At 44.1% G+C, this 20,389-nt stretch overlaps 1 protein-coding gene across 1 annotated transcript in view; it reads left to right on the top strand.

The window, feature by feature from the left end:
* Positions 1 to 16,868, top strand: part of LOC143274985 (beta-1,3-glucosyltransferase-like) — a 33,514-nt gene extending 16,646 nt beyond the window's left edge. The window contains exons 10-14 of the mRNA XM_076579019.1: positions 1,126 to 1,239; positions 2,330 to 2,432; positions 5,275 to 5,397; positions 7,863 to 8,004; positions 11,840 to 16,868. Of these exons, the coding sequence (XP_076435134.1) occupies positions 1,126 to 1,239; positions 2,330 to 2,432; positions 5,275 to 5,397; positions 7,863 to 8,004; positions 11,840 to 11,998 (641 nt within the window). The 3' untranslated portion in view covers positions 11,999 to 16,868. The remainder of the gene's footprint in view (positions 1 to 1,125; positions 1,240 to 2,329; positions 2,433 to 5,274; positions 5,398 to 7,862; positions 8,005 to 11,839) is intronic.
* The last annotated feature ends 3,521 nt before the right edge of the window (positions 16,869 to 20,389 follow it).

Below are 20,389 nucleotides of genomic sequence, written 5' to 3'. Positions count from 1 at the left end.
CAGCATGGGTTGGCTTCCCTGCCACATCGATACAGAAAAAGCAAAGTATTATAATAATGATAATAATAAGTATTCATATAGCGCTGACAGTATTCATATAGTGCTTTTGTATGGCCAGCTGAAGAAAGGCCGCCGCAAACTTGGAAGACACTGCAAGCGCTTCAAGGACACCTTGAAGACAAACCTCAAAGCCTGTGACATAGAAATCGCTTCCTGGGAAACTGATGCCCTTGGCCGCTCTCGCTGGAGGATGCTGTGCTCTAGTGGCATAAAGACGTTTGAAAACAAGAGAACGCTGGCCATTAAGGAGAAGCGTGAGCGAAGGAAGCAGGGCTCAACTTCTGGAGACGTTTTCCCTTGCAACACCTGTGGGAAGTGCTGCGCATCCAGAATCGGCCTCTTCTCCCATATGAGGACACACACCGACAGATAAGCCTGCCAGCCTACTCGTCCGTCGGTCTGACAGCAGACTCCATATAGCGCTGAATCTTGTGCAGAGACAAATCAAAGAGCTTTCACACCAGTCATAACTCTAAACTGAAGAAACTGAAGACAAGGAATACTGAAATCAACCAGTTTTGCTTACAAATTAACAAGTGTGGACACAGTAGAAGTGAGTTCCCTTATTTAGCGGTTTATGCATTGTGTGGTAAAGCGGAAACGGTTGATAATGAAACAACTTCTGATGCCAGGGCAGTGCTGCCCACTGGGTGGCACAGGGTTCAGTGATTAACCTCTCTGCCACCTCCCTGTGTGTCTGTGTGTGTGTGTGTGTGTGTGTTTGTGTGTGTGTGTGTGTGTGTGTGTGTGTGTTGTCTGTGTGTGTGTTGTCTGTGTGTGTGTGTATGTGTGTGTGTTGTCTGTGTGTGTGTGTGTGTGCGTGTGTGTTGTCTGTGTGTATGTGTGTGTGTTGTCTGTGTGTGTGTGTGTGTGTTGTGTGTGTGTATGTGTGTGTGTTGTCTGTGTGTGTGTATGTGTGTGTGTTGTCTGTGTGTGTCTGTGTGTGTTGTCTGTGTGTGTGTGTGTGTTTGTGTGTGTGTGTGTGTTGTCTGTGTGTGTGTGTGTGTGTTGTCTGTGTGTTGTCTGTGTGTGTGTGTGTTGTCTGTGTGTGTGTGTGTGTGTCAGTGCCGGTGGTGAAGGCGACTTGGGGCAAGGAGGCGGAGCTGATAGAGTACTACAGCGAGTTGGAGGATCCCCTCATCCCCACCATCAATCTGGGCGTCCCCAACACAGAGAGAGGTACCCTGGTTTGGTGTTGTGGTGTGTGTTTGTGGGGAGACGGGGGGAGTGCAGGAGGGGAGGGGGTTGGGGGGGTGTTTGTGTGAGTGTGTGTGTGTGTGTGTGTGCCCGTGCTTGAGTGTGTTTTTGTGTGCATGAGTGTATTCATGTGTTTGTGTGTGTGTGTGTGTGAGTTTGTTTTTGTATGTATGTGAGTGTATGTGTGTGTGTGAGAGAGAGAAAGAGTGTGTGTGCACATGTGTGTGCGCGCGCGTGCGTGTATGTGTGTTTGTGTGCCGTCTGCTGTGTAGGCATTTGATTGTAACTGTATCTATCTTTGTGTGTGAGTGAGTGTGTGTATGTGTGTGTGTGTGTGTGTTGTCAGCTGTGGAGGCATTTGATTGTTTCTTGCTGTTTCTGTCTCTGGGTGTGGGTGGTGCTGTGAATACACAACCAAAGTGTGGAAATGTTTATGCACCCCATATATATCAGTTCATTTATTCATATTTCACAGATGATAAAGCGATACTCTTTTCCTCTCCATCAACCCATGCACTGTATACTGCAGTTCGCTTACATCTTTTTAATGTTTGTGAGCGGCTAAAGACGTAGACAAAGAACTGCAAAAATGAATACAAAACGAGGGGCGCCGAGTGGTTAAAGCGTTGGACTGTCAATCTGAGGGTCCCAGGTTCGAATCACGGTGACGGCACCTGGTGGGTAAAGGGTGGAGATTTTTACGATCTCCCAGGTCAACTTATGTGCAGACCTGCTAGTGCCTGAACCCCCTTCGTGTGTATATGCAAGCAGAAGATCAAATACGCACGTTAAAGATCCTGTAATCCATGTCAGCGTTCGGTGGGTTATGGAAACAAGAACATACCCAGCATGCACACCCCCGAAAATGGAGTATGGCTGCCTACATGGTGGGGTAAAAACGGTCATACACGTAAAAGCCCACTCGTGTGCATACGAGTGAACGCAGAAGAAGAAGAAGAATACAAAACATCACACATCGCTAACACCTTGAAAGAAGATATAAAACTGTGTGCTGCCAGTGTTGACCCAACATGAGGAGACAGTTAACTAACTGTTGTGGCGTACTGACCAGGTCACTGTGGGAAAACGGCAGCCATTTTACAGCGTGTTGCCAAGAGCAACAGACTGGCATCAGTGTCATGGCTGCTGATTGCTGACGATGACACCATTATCAAGTGAGTGCTGTAATTATTATGATTTCTGTATCATGCTATAATGCAAGCACAAGCAAGCTCTAAGTGCTTAACAAATGCAGTACTTAAAATGAATCAGATGTGCAAGATGAAACCGAAAAACATGAAAGAGGAATGTCACTGGTATGCTGCAGGATTAACCCGGAGAGCGCGATGAGCCACGATCGTGGCTTTCCCGGTAAAGTGCGATGGGCCACGATCGTGGCTCTGTTTACATAAGGTCCGACATCGTACGGCTATGCTCGACAGCCTTCGTAAAACTGCCTCGTTCTGGTGTTACTGCCTCCCTGCTTGTGTTTGCACAAACTTTGACCGAGTTTATAAGTCCAGATCTTCGTATTTTTTGTAAACAATGAGTGACACTGAAGTTGACAAAGCTCAGGAAATGAGTGACCTTGTCACTAGTGATGATTCATTTGCTGACAGGGATTCTGGTGAAAACGGCTTTGTTATTTTGACACTTGGGCATGCTGGCTTGCTTGTTGTTCATTCAGTTTTGTGTCTCCAGCCACAAAAACTGGGGGGTGGGTGATGGGGGTGGGGAGGGGTGGTAAAGTGGGTTAGGCATGGGTCTATTGCGATTTCTTGACCAAATCAAGCTAGAAAACTGGAAATTATTTTGATTTAAAGCATTCTTGCTGCTTTTGAAAGCAACATGAGCTAAAAGAAAACATTTATTTCTGTTTTTGCCTGTGATTGCATAAAGTATTGTAGATGTGCGCGTGCGTGGCGTCGGTGGGTGTGTCTCAAACAAATAATACAATGCTTATAATTTCATTGTTTCAGTTATATTCATATCATGATTCTGCAGCCAGAACATTTTTTGTACAGTTTAATTCCAATTTTGAGATTTTGACTCTGTAAAAGATGTGAAAATACCTATAAACATTGTGGTTGACGTTTTTGGAAAACGAGTGTGCAAAATTTGTTAATTATATCCTATGGAATATCTCCAACTACATACAAGGTACAGCCTTTTTCTTACTTTTATCTGATTCTTCATTCACTCTACTTTCCAAAAATGTATAGGTTTACCTATTTATTCTTACTGATAAGCATACAAATGCCCCAAATCAGAGCACAGGTAGCGGAGGCAAACTATCCCTTTGTTTTAAGCATGATTTCTGTAAGTATGTTTCATTATATCCAGCACTTTGAGGGTTAAAGACATGAATGAACGTTATCTTGAATTTCATAAGTATTTATGAACTTATGATAGTACACAAACATAAAAAAGGCAAAAAACAAAAGAAAAGAAAAAAAGAACAAGCATCTACTGTGCTAAAAGGTAAAAAGACAATGCACATGTATGAAAATTATCCCATTAGTATTAAAAAAAAAAGGAAAAGCAGAATGATGAAGTTTGAATATTTTGTGCTAAAAAAAAAAAAGTGTTGAAATGTATGAAGGTTTCAGAAAAAGACCAGATTCTCTGTGTATGTGTTGGAACTCTGTTTCTGTCTATGCAGTCAGCTTTGAATATTGCTTAGAAAGAATGTACCTGTGTTGTAAATGGTTTCTGTTTAGAGAGAATGCGTCTGTGCGTTGAAAATGGTTTGTGCTGCCATCATTGAAAATCACTTAGAGAGAGCATGTTTTTGTGTCGTGAATGGTTACCATCTGTGCTGTCAGCCTAGAATTTTACTTAGAACATGGTCTGTGCATTGTAAATGACCGTCTGTGCCTAAATGTTTCTCTCTGTGCAATCAGCATTGAACATCACTTACAGAGAACATGTCTTTGTGTTGTACATTGTTTCTCTCTGCACCGTCAACCTGGAATGTTTCTTGGAAAGGGCACGGTCTGTGCATTTCAAATGATTTGCTTTGTGCCTAAATGGTTTCTCTTTGTGCTGTCAGCCTAGAATGTTACTTAGGATGTGGTATGTGTGTTTCAAATGTTTTTCTCTGTGCCTGAATGGTTTCTCTCTGTGATGCCAGCCTAGAATGTTACTTAGAATGTGGTATGTGTGTTGCAAATGTTTTTCTCTGTGCCTGAATGGTTTCCCTCCGTGCTGTCAGCTTAGAATGTTACTGAGAATGTGTTATGTGTGTTGCAAATGTTTTTCTCTGTGCCTACATGGTTTCCCTCCGTGCTGTCAGCCTAGAATGTTACTTAGAATGTGGTATGTGTGTTTCAAATGTTTTTCTCTGTGCCTGAATGGTCTCTCTCTGTGCTGTCAGCCTAGAATGTTACTTAGAATGTGGTATGTGTGTTTCAAATGTTTTTCTCTGTGCCTGAATGGTTTCTCTCTGTGATGCCAGCCTAGAATGTTACTTAGAATGTGGTATGTGTGTTGCAAATGTTTTTCTCTGTGCCTACATGGTTTCCCTCCGTGCTGTCAGCCTAGAATGTTACTTAGAATGTGGTATGTGTGTTTCAAATGTTTTTCTCTGTGCCTGAATGGTTTCTCTCTGTGATGCCAGCCTAGAATGTTACTGAGAATGTGTTATGTGTGTTGCAAATGTTTTTCTCTGTGATGCCAGCCTAGAATGTTACTTAGAATGTGGTATGTGTGTTGCAAATGTTTTTTCTCTGTGCCTACATGGTTTCCCTCCGTGCTGTTAACTTAGAATGTTACTTAGAATGTGGTATGTGTGTTGCAAATGTTTTTTCTCTGTGCCTACATGGTTTCCCTCCGTGCTGTTAACTTAGAATGTTACTTAGAATGTGGTATGTGTGTTGCAAATGTTTTTCTCTGTGCCTACATGGTTTCCCTCCGTGCTGTCAGCCTAGAACGTTACTTGGAAAGAATATAGGTCTGTGCATCGTCAATCCTTTTCTCTGTGCCTCAATGGTTTCTCTGTGTGTGTGCCTTGAACAGCCTTGATCTGTTGCGACGATTACTGGCATGCTACAAGACGGAGGACCCTCTGTTCCTTGGGGAACGCTATGGCTACTCCGTCCATCAGGGCTACGGCTACAATTACATCACCGGAGGAGGAGGGTAAGGCGTCCTGTGGAACGGTGGCCTAGTGGTAATGTGCCCAACTAGGAAGCAAGTGTCCATGGGTTCGAGTCTCACACGCACCCATGCTCAACAACAACAACAACAACAAAAACGGGGAGTGGCACTTTGTGTGGTGACATGCTATCCTCAGGTGTAGCCCAAATGTTTACACAGAGAAATGTGCTGTAACAAAAAAGTAATACAGTACAATGCAATAGAATACAATACAATGCTATACAATACAATATAGTACAATACAATGCAATATGATTTAGTAGAATACAATAGAATGCAGTGCAATGCAATACAACACAACACAATAAATACAATACAATTCAATACAATGCAATGCAACACAACACAACACAATGCAACACAACACAATGCAACGCAATATAATACAAGAGAACATAACACAGCACAATATAATATAACAATAATTTCCTGGCTGTCTCCTGCTGTCAGCAGCACACACTGTTTTTCTTTTTGCCTGTCTGCTGCTACACATTATTGGATTCTCTTTACTTGCATGTCAACTCAGTGCTTGTCTTCTGGTAGCACTGAATCCTGTGAGTGCCACAGGACGGAAATTTCCACTCGCTTCATTGTAGGAATTTTCCAATCACAGAATCATTAAATTTTTGTGAAATTGTCAAAATTGGATAGTGCGTTCAATTTCCTTTCAGAAAAGTAAAGGTTATGTATATTTTCTTTTAGCCGTTTGCATGCTAGGATTTTTTTCAAAAGATTATTTCTTTCTGTGACCAAAACATCCCCAGGCAAAAAGTTTTCACTGAGCATAAAATAGGCCTGGCACTGAAGTAAGTTAAATTAAAGTCTGTGATTTAATGTGATTTGGATGGGAAACAAACCCACACAAGAAAAACCCAAGAAAAAGTCAAAAGTAAATGGCTGAATGAGTACTGGGTAAATGATTTCACTGCATTCTTATTTCACTGTGCTCTAAGCTGATACTGTGTTCGAAAATCATAAATAACAATTTTAATATAATGCATCTTACACATGAATAATCATGCACACACACACACACACACACACACACACACACAGACACACACACACACACACAGAGACACACACACACAGACACACACACACACACACACACACACACACACACTGTTTTTGGTTTCTTTTTTATTCTAGCATGCAAACTTGTTGTATCTCTTAATCCTTTAAGATTTCATGACAATAAATGAAGTCAAGTCACACACACTGGCACACACACACACAATACACAGCACACACAACCCACACACACTCTCTCTCTCTCTCTCTCTCACCACCTCAATCACTCACTCTCTCACTCACATGCAACACACATGCACACACACACACCCACACCCACACCCACACACACCTCACCACCATCCCACACCCAGCATATTCAGTTTCAAGGTGGTGTCACTGCATTCAGACAAATCCATATTAGCTACACCACATCTGTTGGGCAGATGCCTGACCAGCAACACAACCCAGCACACTTTGTCAGGCCTTGAGTGCATGTATATATATTTGTTTGCCTATCAGAGTGGATTATACAGAGTTTTGCCAGAGGACAACACTTTTGTTGCCATGGTTTTTTGTTCAGTGAACATGTACGGAGCAGAATTGAGAACCTTGCTGGACCTCAGGAACCTCTCCTTTCAACTGTGAAGAGACGCAAGCTGATATGGTTTGGACACAACACTCGACACACCAGCTTGTCCAAAACAATAATGCAAGACACCATCGAGGGCGGGAGAAGAAGAGGAAGACAGCGGAAGAACTGGCATGAGAACATCAAACAATGGACCCGACTCCACACACGTGAGCTGCTGCCAGCGGCTGCCGACAGAGACAGATGGAGAAGGGAGGTTGCGTCTGCGGTCCTCAGGCTTTCCCCAACGACTACTTTGTAGTTATGGGCCTGAGGTTGAGGAGGAGGCCTTTCATGCACTGCAGATATGGTGGCCTCAAATTCAGTCCCCCTGCACTGCCATGCTTGAGGTGGGTCCTGTCAAAGTCTCCAGTGTGGGCAGATTCATGGGGGACTGTTGTTGGGACCTGGTGACAGCCTCCACTCTGGGGAGACACTCGCTCAGTCTGGCTCCATGACTTCAGTGATTGTTGTCGTCAGCTGGGGGGTTATTTGATGGTGTCCTGCCAAAGTTAAATCATTATAGATACTACTGAACACCACAAAAGTGACTCAGCAGCAGTGCAGGGTCTCCACTGGTGTCTGGCTTCTTGGCGACCAAACATCGATAGTTTTCTGTGGACTGCCGATGCTGAGACTGCGACAGAGGAACCAGGGTGCCGCTGTGTATGGGGGACTCGGAATAAGCTGCATGGGAGTTATGTTACTGAAGCAGTGCAGATGGTAGGTCAGCAAAAAAAAAACAAACAAGAAAGAAAAACAGCACAGAGATGTGTTAACATACTGCGTTGCGCTGTGGCAGGATGGTGTTCAACCGAGCGGCGGTGAAGCTGCTGGCCAAGGAGTTCCGGTGTCCCCAGGACGACTCCCCGGACGACATGCTGCTGGGTCTGTTCTTCACCAGCAGGGGCATCCCCATCACCCACAGTCCCCACTTCCATCAGGTAGGCACTGTCAGTCATCCCCATCACCCACATCACCCACATCCATCAGGTAGGCACTGTCAGTCATCCCCATCACCCACAGTCCCCACTTCCATCAGGTAGGCACTGTCAGTCATCCCCATCACCCACATCCATCAGGTAGGCACTGTCAGTCATCCCCATCACCCACATCCACCAGGTAGGCACTGTCAGTCATCCCCATCACCCACATCCATCAGGTAGGCACTGTCAGTAATCCCCATCACCCACATCCATCAGGTAGGCACTGTCAGTCATCACCATCACCCACATCCATCAGGTAGGCACTGTCAGTCATCACCCACATCCACCAGGTAGGCACTGTCAGTCATCTCCATCACCCACATCCATCAGGTAGGCACTGTCAGTCATCACCATCACCCACATCCATCAGGTAGGCACTGTCAGTCATCACCCACATCCACCAGGTAGGCACTGTCAGTCATCTCCATCACCCACATCCACCAGGTAGGCACTGTCAGTCATCACCCACATCCACCAGGTAGGCACTGTCAGTCATCTCCATCACCCACATCCATCAGGTAGGCACTGTCAGTCATCCCCATCACCCACATCCACCAGGTAGGCACTGTCAGTCATCACCATCACCCACATCCATCAGGTAGGCACTGTCAGTCATCACCATCACCCACATCCATCAGGTAGGCACTGTCAGTCATCACCATCACCCACATCCATCAGGTAGGCACTGTCAGTCATCACCATCACCCACATCCATCAGGTAGGCACTGTCAGTCATCACCATCACCCACATCCATCAGGTAGGCACTGTCAGTCATCACCATCACCCACATCCATCAGGTAGGCAATGTCAGAAATCTCCATCACCCACATCCATCAGGTAGGCACTGTCAGTCATCACCATCACCCACATCCATCAGGTAGGCACTGTCAGTCATCACCATCACCCACATCCATCAGGTAGGCACTGTCAGTCATCACCATCACCCACATCCATCAGGTAGGCACTGTCAGTCATCACCATCACCCACATCCATCAGGTAGGCACTGTCAGAAATCTCCATCACCCACATCCATCAGGTAGGCACTGTCAGTCATCCCCATCACCCACATCCACCAGGTAGGCACTGTCAGTCATCACCATCACCCACATCACCCACATCCATCAGGTAGGCACTGTCAGTCATCACCATCACCCACATCCATCAGGTAGGCACTGTCAGTCATCCCCATCACCCACATCACCCACATCCAACAGGTAGGCACTGTCAGTCATCACCATCACCCACATCCATCAGGTAGGCACTGTCAGTCATCACCCACATCACCCACATCCATCAGGTAGGCACTGTCAGTCATCCCCATCACCCACATCACCCACATCCATCAGGTAGGCACTGTCAGTCATCCCCATCACCCACATCCATCAGGTAGGCACTGTCAGTCATCACCATCACCCACATCCATCAGGTAGGCACTGTCAGTCATCACCATCACCCACATCCATCAGGTAGGCACTGTCAGTCATCACCCTCATCACCCACATCCATCAGGTAGGCACTGTCAGTCATCACCCACATCCATCAGGTAGGCACTGTCAGTCATCACCCACATCCATCAGGTAGGCACTGTCAGTCATCTCCATCACCCACATCCATCAGGTAGGCACTGTCAGTCATCTCCATCACCCACATCACCCACATCCATCAGGTAGGCACTGTCAGTAATCCCCATCACCCACATCCATCAGGTAGGCACTGTCAGTCATCACCATCACCCACATCCATCAGGTAGGCACTGTCAGTCATCACCATCACCCACATCCATCAGGTAGGCACTGTCAGTCATCCCCATCACCCACATCCATCAGGTAGGCACTGTCAGTCATCACCATCACCCACATCACCCACATCCATCAGGTAGGCACTGTCAGTCATCACCATCACCCACATCCATCAGGTAGGCACTGTCAGTCATCACCATCACCCACATCACCCACATCCATCAGGTAGGCACTGTCAGTCATCCCCATCACCCACATCCATCAGGTAGGCACTGTCAGTCATCCCCATCACCCACATCCATCAGGTAGGCACTGTCAGTCATCACCATCACCCACATCCATCAGGTAGGCACTGTCAGTCATCCCCATCACCCACAGTCCCCACTTCCATCAGGTAGGCACTGTCAGTCATCTCCATCACCCACATCACCCACATCCACCAGGTAGGCACTGTCAGTCATCCCCATCACCCACATCCATCAGGTAGGCACTGTCAGTCATCCCCATCACCCACATCCACCAGGTAGGCACTGTCAGTCATCCCCATCACCCACAGTCCCCACTTTCACCAGGTAGGCACTGTCAGTCATCCCCATCACCCACATCACCCACATCCACCAGGTAGGCACTGTCAGTAATCCCCATCACCCACATCCACCAGGTAGGCACTGTCAGTCATCACCCACATCACCCACATCCATCAGGTAGGCACTGTCAGTCATCCCCATCACCCACATCACCCACATCCACCAGGTAGGCACTGTCAGTAATCCCCATCACCCACATCCACCAGGTAGGCACTGTCAGTCATCACCCACATCACCCACATCCATCAGGTAGGCACTGTCAGTCATCCCCATCACCCACATCCACCAGGTAGGCACTGTCAGTCATCACCCACATCCACCAGGTAGGCACTGTCAGTCATCACCCACATCACCCACATCCATCAGGTAGGCACTGTCAGTCATCCCCATCACCCACATCCATCAGGTAGGCACTGTCAGTCATCCCCATCACCCACATCCACCAGGTAGGCACTGTCAGTCATCACCATCACCCACATCCATCAGGTAGGCACTGTCAGTCATCACCATCACCCACATCCATCAGGTAGGCACTGTCAGTCATCCCCATCACCCACATCCACCAGGTAGGCACTGTCAGTCATCACCATCACCCACATCCATCAGGTAGGCACTGTCAGTCATCACCATCACCCACATCCATCAGGTAGGCACTGTCAAGTCATCCCCATCACCCACATCACCCACATCCACCAGGTAGGCACTGTCAGTCATCACCATCACCCACATCCATCAGGTAGGCACTGTCAGAAATCTCCATCACCCACATCCATCAGGTAGGCACTGCTTTGTGATGGTCGTTTATGCCTTTCTTGTCTTACCATATCTGTCGAAGAATGTGAACCGAGTGGTGGTCTAGTGTTACCTCATCCACCTGGGAAACGAGAGAATCCGAGTGTACAGGGTTGAAACTCACACTTGCCAGGATTTCCTCACCCTCCACTGGACCTTGAGTGGTGGTCTGAATGTTAGTCATTTGGATGAGATGATAAATGAAGGTATATGCACTTAGTGTGTTAAAAAACAAAACAAAAAACATAGCTTGAAGAGAACTGTCCCTGGTAAAATTTCATCATAAAATCCACTCTAATATACATGTGTGTGTGACTGAATCAAAAGTGTGTAAAGACAACTCTTAATCAAAAAAAAAAAAAAAAAGAAGACAACTCTCAATCAGTTTTACCCAGGTAGGCAGCTTGTTGTGTAAATGACTCCGTGTTTGTGAAGCGCTTAGAGCTTGGCCTCGAACCGATGATAAGTGCTACATAAGTATCCATGTCAATCTATCGAAAGTGTAATTGTGTGTGTGTGCATGCGTTTACATGTGTGTGTGTGTGTGTGTGTGTGTGAATGTACGGGTGTATGTGTGTGTGTTTGTGAATGTGCGTCTGTGTGTGTTTGTGTATGTGTGTTTGTGTGTGTGTGTGTGTATGAATGTACGTGTGTGTGTGTGTGTGTGTGACAGGCTCGGCCCGAGGACTACAGTGAGGACCTGCTGAGCCTACAGGTTCCTGTGTCCTTCCACAAGCACTGGAACACAGACCCTTACAAAGTGTACGACAGACTGAAGGCCGCCAAGCTTCCCCCCCCTCCACCACCCTCACCCCCACACGAAGAACTCTGATCTGACCTGGACCACGTGGATGGATGCGTTCCTTGGGTTTTGGTTTACCCGGACAGTGGGTGTGCGTTCATTGTTGAGTCTTGGGTTGAGTGTACGGTTCATTAGTGTTCTGTGTTTGTTGTTGAGTGTTGGGTTGAGTGTGTGGGTCATTAGTTTTCTGTGTTTGTTGTTGAGTGTTGTGTTGAGTGTGTGGGTCATTAGTTTTCTGTGTTTGTTGTTGAGTGTTGTGTTGAGTGTGTGGGTCATTAGTTTTCTGTGTTCATTGTTGAGTGTTGGGTTGAGTATACGGGTCATTAGTTTTCTGTGTTTGTTGTTGAGTGTTGGGTTGAGTATGTGGCTCATTAGTTTTCTGTGTTTGTTGTTGAGTGTTGGGTTGAGTATGTGGCTCATTAGTTTTCTGTGTTTGCTGTTGAGTGTTGTGTTGAGTGTGTGGGTCATTAGTTTCCTGCGTTTGTTGTTGAGTGTTGGGTTGAGTGTGCAGCTTATTAGTTTTCTCAGAGGGCTCAGTCCTGAAATGGCCAGTTGTGGTCAGCTGTGCAGTAAGCGGCATTATTTGATTCTCAGAGAATGTCTGTCGGTGTTTCTGGTGTTTAAACAGACATCTTTAAGCATATCTTGTGGGTATGTTCTGATGAGAGTGTGCCAGTCCATGCATCTGTATTTTTGTTTTCTGAATGAATGTGTGCAGAGTCTGAGCATTATCCTGCGTTGATTTTGTTGAAGAGCACTTGTTCATTTTGTTTTGAGCACCCTTTCTTTTGAATGTGCCAGTTCATGTGGTTTGTATTTTTGTTTCTGAATGAACGTGTGCAGAGTCTGAGCATTATCCTGTGTTCATTTTGTTATTGAGCACCTGCTCATTTTGTTTTGAATTCCTGCCCTATCCTTGCATTTGTATTTTTGCTTTTGAATAATTGTGTCCAGAATGTTTGTCTGCATTTACTTTGTTGATGGGTGCTGCCTTATTATTATGAGCTGATAACAAAAACAAGACTATCAAAATCAGCATTTACATCTGAAATTCCGACAGCAGTTTCATTTTGTTGATGGGTGCTGGTCTTTCTATGAGCTGATAAAAGAAACAGGGCTATCAAAATAGGAATTTTTGCCTGAACTTTCAACAGCAATGGGATTTTAAATTTCTTTCTATCATTGTTGCTGTAACTGTATATCAAAGAGTGTTGTCTGTGGTATCATGACATAATAATGATATGTGATGCTTTTGTGTTGCCTGTGATGCCATGACATAATAGTGATAAGTGATGCTTTACTTTGTGAAAGATTTGTATAAACAGACGGACAGTTTGCATGTGTTGAAGGCGTACGCATACTGTACACAGCAATGACAGCTTGTGCATCAGAAAGCGCCAAGTTTTGGCATAATACTTCATCAAAATTCACCCAAGATTTATATGAGGATCTACATTACTTATTTGTGGAGATGTGGATATTTCCCCCTGTTAGTTTTAACAGAATAAAGAGACATATAGTCTCTTTCACCAGATATTTAAGAAATTGTGCCATTTAACATGTAACTTAGATAACCAGTGAACTTTGTTACAAATGAAATAAAGAAATCGTGTTCAAATGACTTCCCCAAAATGTGATAAAAAACAACAATATTCACTGCATATACCTGGACATTGATATGCTATACAAAAACACAGAGAACCAAAGTTCTGTCAGAGCCTTGCTACAAATGACAGTCCCAGGAGATTGACATACTCTGCCGCTGGTACAGAGAAGAGACAACTCTGGCAATGCATTGACACATCAGCCTAGCTCCATATACCAACCCCCTCACAGGGCAGGCTGTTCAGCTGTCGCTTCTGTGTTCATGGGCTGCAGCTCCCACAGTTACTCAGATTTACAAGGGGGCTTTTACATGTAGGACTGTGTTTACCCTCACAGTGTTGGCAGCCTTCCTCAGCTTTTTGGGATGTGCATGCCGGGTATGATTCCATAACCCATCAAACGTGGACATGGATTACAGGATATTTAGTATGCACATTTAATCTTCCGCATGCAGGTATACACAAAAGGGAATCCGGCACTGGCAGGTTTCATCTGTTGAGCTGGGAGACTGGAAAAAATCTTCACCCTTAACTCACCAGGCAACATGACTGGGATCGAACCCAGGACCTCAGATTGAAAGCCCGGTGCTTTGACCACTTGGCTGTTGCTGAGTGCATGTATGAAGCCTTGCTGTGTTGTGTTGAGGTAGGGATGACAGTGTCGGTGTGCGCTGTGCATCAGGAAACTGGTGACTCCTGCTGAAGACGGCTGGCTGAGCTGCCGTTCTGCTTCTGAACCTGTCCTCCTGTATGATAGTCTTGTCCTTCTTCTTCTTCTTCTGAGTTCACTCGTATGCACATGAGTGGGCTTTTACGTGTATGACCGTTTTTACCCCGCCATGTAGGCAGCCATACTCCGTTTTTGGGGGTGTGCATGCTGGGTATGTTCTTGTTTCCATAACCCACCAAACGCTGACATGGATTACAGGATCTTTAACGTGCGTATTTGATCTTCTGCTCACATATACACATGAAGGGGATTCAGGCACTAGCAGGTCTGCACATATGTTGACCTGGGAGATCGTAAAAATCTCCACCCTTTACCCACCAGGCGCTGTCACCGTGATTCGAGTCAGTCTTGTCCAACTATGACCATCAGCAGAACAGCAGTGGAGGCAGCTGCTGTCCCAACTATCTGGGCTAGAGTTTGATTATAGTGGAGAATAATCTGCCCAGGTTACACCCCCACTGTCTTGGCGAAGAAGGTTTTTGGACACTTGGTGTTGGGATGGTTCCCAAAGGCCAGTAGCCCCTAGCGTTGCATCACGAAAAGTCAGTGCAATCTTGCCTCCTAGTTTGAGAGTCCTCATTCTAGTTTGGGAGTCGTTGTTCTAGTTTGAGAGTCCTCATTCTAGTTTGAGAGTCCTCGTTCTTCACAAAACACTAAGCTGTAAGTAAATTCACATTGCAGAGGATAAACCATTGATCATGCAGCTTTCACTTTGCTGTTGGCCCAACTGTAAGCTTGTGTCAATCTGTGCTACAAGCGGAGCATTGAGATTTGTCCTTGACAGGGATGTAAATCACATTGTTGAACGGATCCATTTCTTGTTGGTTAATAGGAGCTGGCATACTCAGGGACTGTTATCACTGGATCTAACATTGTATTCTGACAAGACAGTGAAGAGAATTGGTATTTAATGTTTCTGTCGACAAAGCAGTTGATCTTGAAGTAAGACTTGTGAGATGCCAAGTTCTGCCCTTTACCTTTGAAGCCATCCTGATGCCCAGGTCACTTCAGCAGTTGGCTGGTCTTCTCTCAATGCACAGCACTACAGCAAAGATTCAAGGGCAAATATCATCATCATAGTTTTATTTTCTTGATTGGGAACGTGTCTTCTTCACCTCAGCAGTGCGGTTTTTTTTTAACTGGAAATGGAATTCAGAAGTTGAGGTGGCAGAAGAGTCGATAAACTTTACACGTTACACATTGTGATTACATTGTGTGGAAGAAAAATCACTGTTGGGCACACTCACATGCACTTGCACATGCGCACGCTCACACAGACACATTCGCTGAAACACAAGCTTACATAAAAAAAAAACAGTTGATAGAGTGAGTGAAAGAAAGAGACATTTGTGATGCATCGCACATTAGGGTAAGAAAAAAAACACGTAGCATTAAAGAGAGCTTGAATTGTCCATCATAACGAAAACATACAGAAAATGAAAGAAATGTTGCTTCCAAGGCATGTCACTGTAATTGTCTGGCTGTTCTTGTCTGCATAGTTTCAACAAACATTTGATTTTATATGTTTTGTTGTGTGAATTTCTGTCTGAGATGATGGTTCTCTCTGAAGGTCAGCAGGGTTTGTTTCCCTTGTCTGGAGTGACGTTTTCACTGGGGCAGCGAAGACATGTTACGTCCACCAATGCATTCCATAGCCGCTCTCATTTTCTCTGATCCTGATTATCAGGTGTTCCAGTTTTTCACTTTTGGTGTACTTTTGTTGTAGTGTTTGCTTTGTTGTGTATGCTTTTGTAGGAGTGTATGCTTCATGATGTATGCTTTGTAGTGTATGCTTGAACTGTGTCATGGCACCCGTAGGCCAGCATTACTGTTCCTTAGATCTGTTATCAGTAGAACCCCAGGCCAGATACTCAGGTTCACAAATGTGTGTGTGTTTTGTTTATGTTAAAATGCTGGAGCTGCCATCCATAATACTTTCAAATGTGATTTATTACACCCTGTTTGATTGAATTGTTACTCTGATGCCTGAAGTGTCACTCTCATAAAAAAAAGTGAATATCATGTTGTTTGTATGTGTATACAATATGTTACTGTGCAGAAGTTTGAAACACAGTGTCAAGTCTGATTACCACTGTGTCAGAAAAGTAACTTTCCTTCATTCTGAAATGTCCAAGTAATGTTTGGAGTTTGATCATTTGTATTGGAGACATCACATCTGGGGGGGGGGGGAACCCAAAAATCTCATTCTTCCTGAATTGGGCCATCATCATCGTGCTTAAGAAATGTGTATGAGTATGACTGGGTGCATTACATTTAGAACTGAAGATAAGATAAAGAAAATTAGAAAAACTTTATTATCTCATAAAGAGCAATTGCACCAGATGATGGCAAAACAAACATTGACATTTATTCAAACAAAAACATTAAAGGTGACCAGAAAAGGAGAGAAAAAAAAAGTCGTGGTAAACTACACAAGCCATGCGTATACATGAAAGCATGTATATATTCGCTTGAAAAACATTGTAATTGATATAATGAATTTGTTTGAAAGACAGGAACATAAGCATTGCACAGAAATTGTATTGCTCGTTCATTCTGCACATTACAGAAAAATTCCTAAAGACGAGTCTTAGACAGCAAAAAGTTTGATTGAACACAGAGTGAAAGCACCTGCATGTCAACCCACATGAAGCGCCAGATATATCACACATTTATTACTGTCTGTTTAGCGTTGTTTTGATATCACATTCGAGTCATGGTTGAGGGATGCAGCTGTGTTACCTATTCTTCTGTATACACACTGTATTAGCAATTGCGTTGAAAGTCTCAGCAGCAATGGAAGACGTTTTGTTCTGTTTTTCTCAGTGCGGGAAACACACAGTATGCAGGGTTTAGTACACCACAACATTAATCTCTCACACAGTGAAAAAGACAATGAAATAGAATATACAGGGTGTGTGGCATGGCTGCATCAATGTGACACAGTGAAAAGGACAACGAAACAGAATATAAAGGGCATGACTGCATCAGTGTGACATTGTGCTAAGGAGAATAAAACAGAATATACAGGGTATAGGGCATCATAATATCAGAATATACAGGGTGTGGGGCATGACTGCATCAACATGATTCAGTGCCAAAGAGAACAAAACAGAACATTCAGGGTATAGGGCATCACAATACCAAAAGATCAGAATATACATGGTATGGAGCATGATTGCATCTGTGTGATATAATGCTGGAGAGAATAAAACGGAATATGCAGGAAAAAGGGCACCACAATATCCACAAGAATTTATTTTATTGATACAGGTGCAATCAACATGGATGACAAATGTATTGTGTGCCTCAGCAATGGTGGGACATCAGTATTTTCATGGTGCTGAAGAAGAAAACTGATTGTGCATGATACTGGGCACCACATGATCATTATACATTCATCATCGTGTACACACGAGTGAACGTGGGAGTTGCAGCCCACGAACAAAGAAGAAGAAGAAGAAAGAGGTGGTGGGACAACTGATACAGAAAAAAAAGATACACCAAAAAGTGGAGAGGTTAGAACAGGAAGAACTACAAATGATTGAATGAGCTGAGAGTAATGTGTAACTATTTCAAACATTCCTGTAACAGCATTAAGCATAATCATTATAACAAAAACATAATCAAAGGTAGATACCAACTGGACTTTGATTCAATGTGTGTGTGCGTGTGCATGCATGCGTGCGTGTGTTTGTGTATGCTCACTGTTGAAGCAGAACAAGCTAGCAGTGGCATTGACAGCAGTTGCATGACTAGTGAGAGTATTCACATGAACTTGTTTTTTTCTCTCTCTGTGGTGTGTGTGTGGTGGAGGAGGGGGTGTGGGGATGCATGCATGCATACATGTGTTCAAAAGCTACATGTCAGGGTATTAGATGTGCTGGTGCTTTTGCTGCTGATTTTTGTTATATTATTGTACATGCATTATAAAGAGTTTGCACTTCATTCAGCAGTTGGATATTAATGCAAGAACTACATGTTTGCCTTTATTTCCTTTCCTTGGCTGTTTGTTTACTTTGATTTCATAAAGATATGAATTTCTGTTGCGTGAGTAAGAACAGCGAGATCATGTATGCTGCATTGAATTTCATTTGTACAACAATATAAACATCACTATGCTGTTGATGTGAGCTTTTAGATAATATGATTGTGTGTGGATGCATACCTGTAATTTTACAACTGCCCTAAATAGAGTAACATATATGTATATATAGCTTGTTATGGGTCAGGATCATAGATTTGTTTTCAATTAAACTAATTGCTGAATCTCTTTAAAATTTGGTCTGTGGCATTCTAATAATTTCAAGGGACATATTTATTTTATTACCCCCCCCCCCCCCCACCCCACCCTTTTTTTTTTTTTTTCTTTTTTACTGAAGCTGCTTCATATAGTTTTTGCATTTACTGTTATGCTTGCAACACCTGCGTGTTGATGATGCTTAATTGATCTTTGCAAATGTAAGGTGTATGTGCAAAGATAGAAGTGTGTGCGTTCACATGTTTGTCAGTGTGGATGTGAGCATTTGGAATGTTCTTAAAATAATCTAATTTCAATTTTGTTTGCTTCCTCTTTATTTTTTATATATATTTTTTCACCTTCATTTATTAAGGAAAAATATTATGGGATACACAAATAAATGGTGATGTCTGTATTTTGTATCTGGCTTTTTCCTATTGTGGGAAAGGATTTTACCATGAGTTTTCGTCAGTCAGTGTACACAGTAGACAACCGATAGGATTGCCCTTAACAGTATGACATTCAGCTGTCGAACGTAATCCTTGAAGGCAGGGAAAGTTTGAAAACTTTGATCTAGATCTATATCATGATATTGAAAAAAGGAAACATGACGCTGGCTGATGGGTGTGCCAGATGGCGAAGAGAGAAGAATTAAGAAGACAAATATGATTTGGATCAGTAAGCCCATATACGTATATATAAGAACTGGTACGCCACACCCACCCACTCCCCACTCACCCATCCTCCCTCCCATTCCCCTGCATTTATGGTTTCACTTTTGTAGGATTTTCTTCTTTTTTCCCTCCTTTTTTTTATTTTTTTATTTTTTTTTTTTAAATGAGCAGGAATCACACAAGCCTAAAAAGCTTCGTGTCTTGTTCTCCTCCTTCTCCTTTGTTCATGGGCTGCAACTCCCACGTTCACTCGTATATACACGAGTGGGCTTTTACGTGTATGACCGTTTTTACCCCACCATGTAGGCAGCCATACTCCGCTTTCGGGGGTGTGCATGCTGGATATGTACTTGTTTCCATAACCCACCGAACGCTGACATGGATTACAGGATCTTTAACGTGCGTATTTGATCTTTTGCTTGCGTATACACACGAAGGGGGTTCAGGCACTAGCAGGTCTGCACATCGGGAGATCGGAAAAATCTCCACCCTTTACCCACCAGGCGCCGTCACAGAGATTCGAACCCGGGACCCTCAGATTGAAAGTCCAACGCTTTAACCATTCGGCTATTGCGCCCGTCGCGTCTTGTTCGATATTTGGAACCTGTCTCCTGTTGCATCTCGTTTGAGGAAAAAGCTAGGGAAGCGATGTTCGATCAAGCACTTTGAATGAAGGAGGGAAACAACTGTTAAATAAGATGTGATCAATTACATACACTCTCGTATGGGCACGTGCTCACGCACATATACCTTCACACGGTCTCTCTTTTTCTCACTCTTTCTTTCTCGTTCAGAAATCTGAATACTCAGGTCCCTATCGTCCAAAAGCATACAAGTCGAGTGAGTGGATATCCAGCTCTTCTCACATGCGAATCTTGTGTTGCTGTAATTCTCTCTTTTGTTTTCACAATATATTTTGTAGTCTTGTGCTTTTGTTGTTTTTTTGTTTTTTCCTGCTTATGGTTCTTGATACCATCCTTCTTGGGCAGCTTTTGAGAGTCACTGAATAGTGATTTCCCCCCGCTATACTGAACTGAAAACCAGTAAACTATGAGCGGTTTCTCAGGGTCACATGCCATGGAGAATGACACAGGTCTTGACGAGACAGCTGATGAGCCCACATGGGATGAAGACATAATAAAGTAGGTCCTTGTCATACCAGGCATACATACT

This window comes from Babylonia areolata, chromosome 29, assembly GCF_041734735.1.
Source record: "Babylonia areolata isolate BAREFJ2019XMU chromosome 29, ASM4173473v1, whole genome shotgun sequence".
In the NCBI taxonomy this organism is placed as follows: Eukaryota; Metazoa; Mollusca; class Gastropoda; order Neogastropoda; family Buccinidae; genus Babylonia; species Babylonia areolata.
The sequence above is the reverse complement of the archived record's forward strand: the minus strand, read 5'-3'. Positions and strand labels throughout refer to the sequence as shown.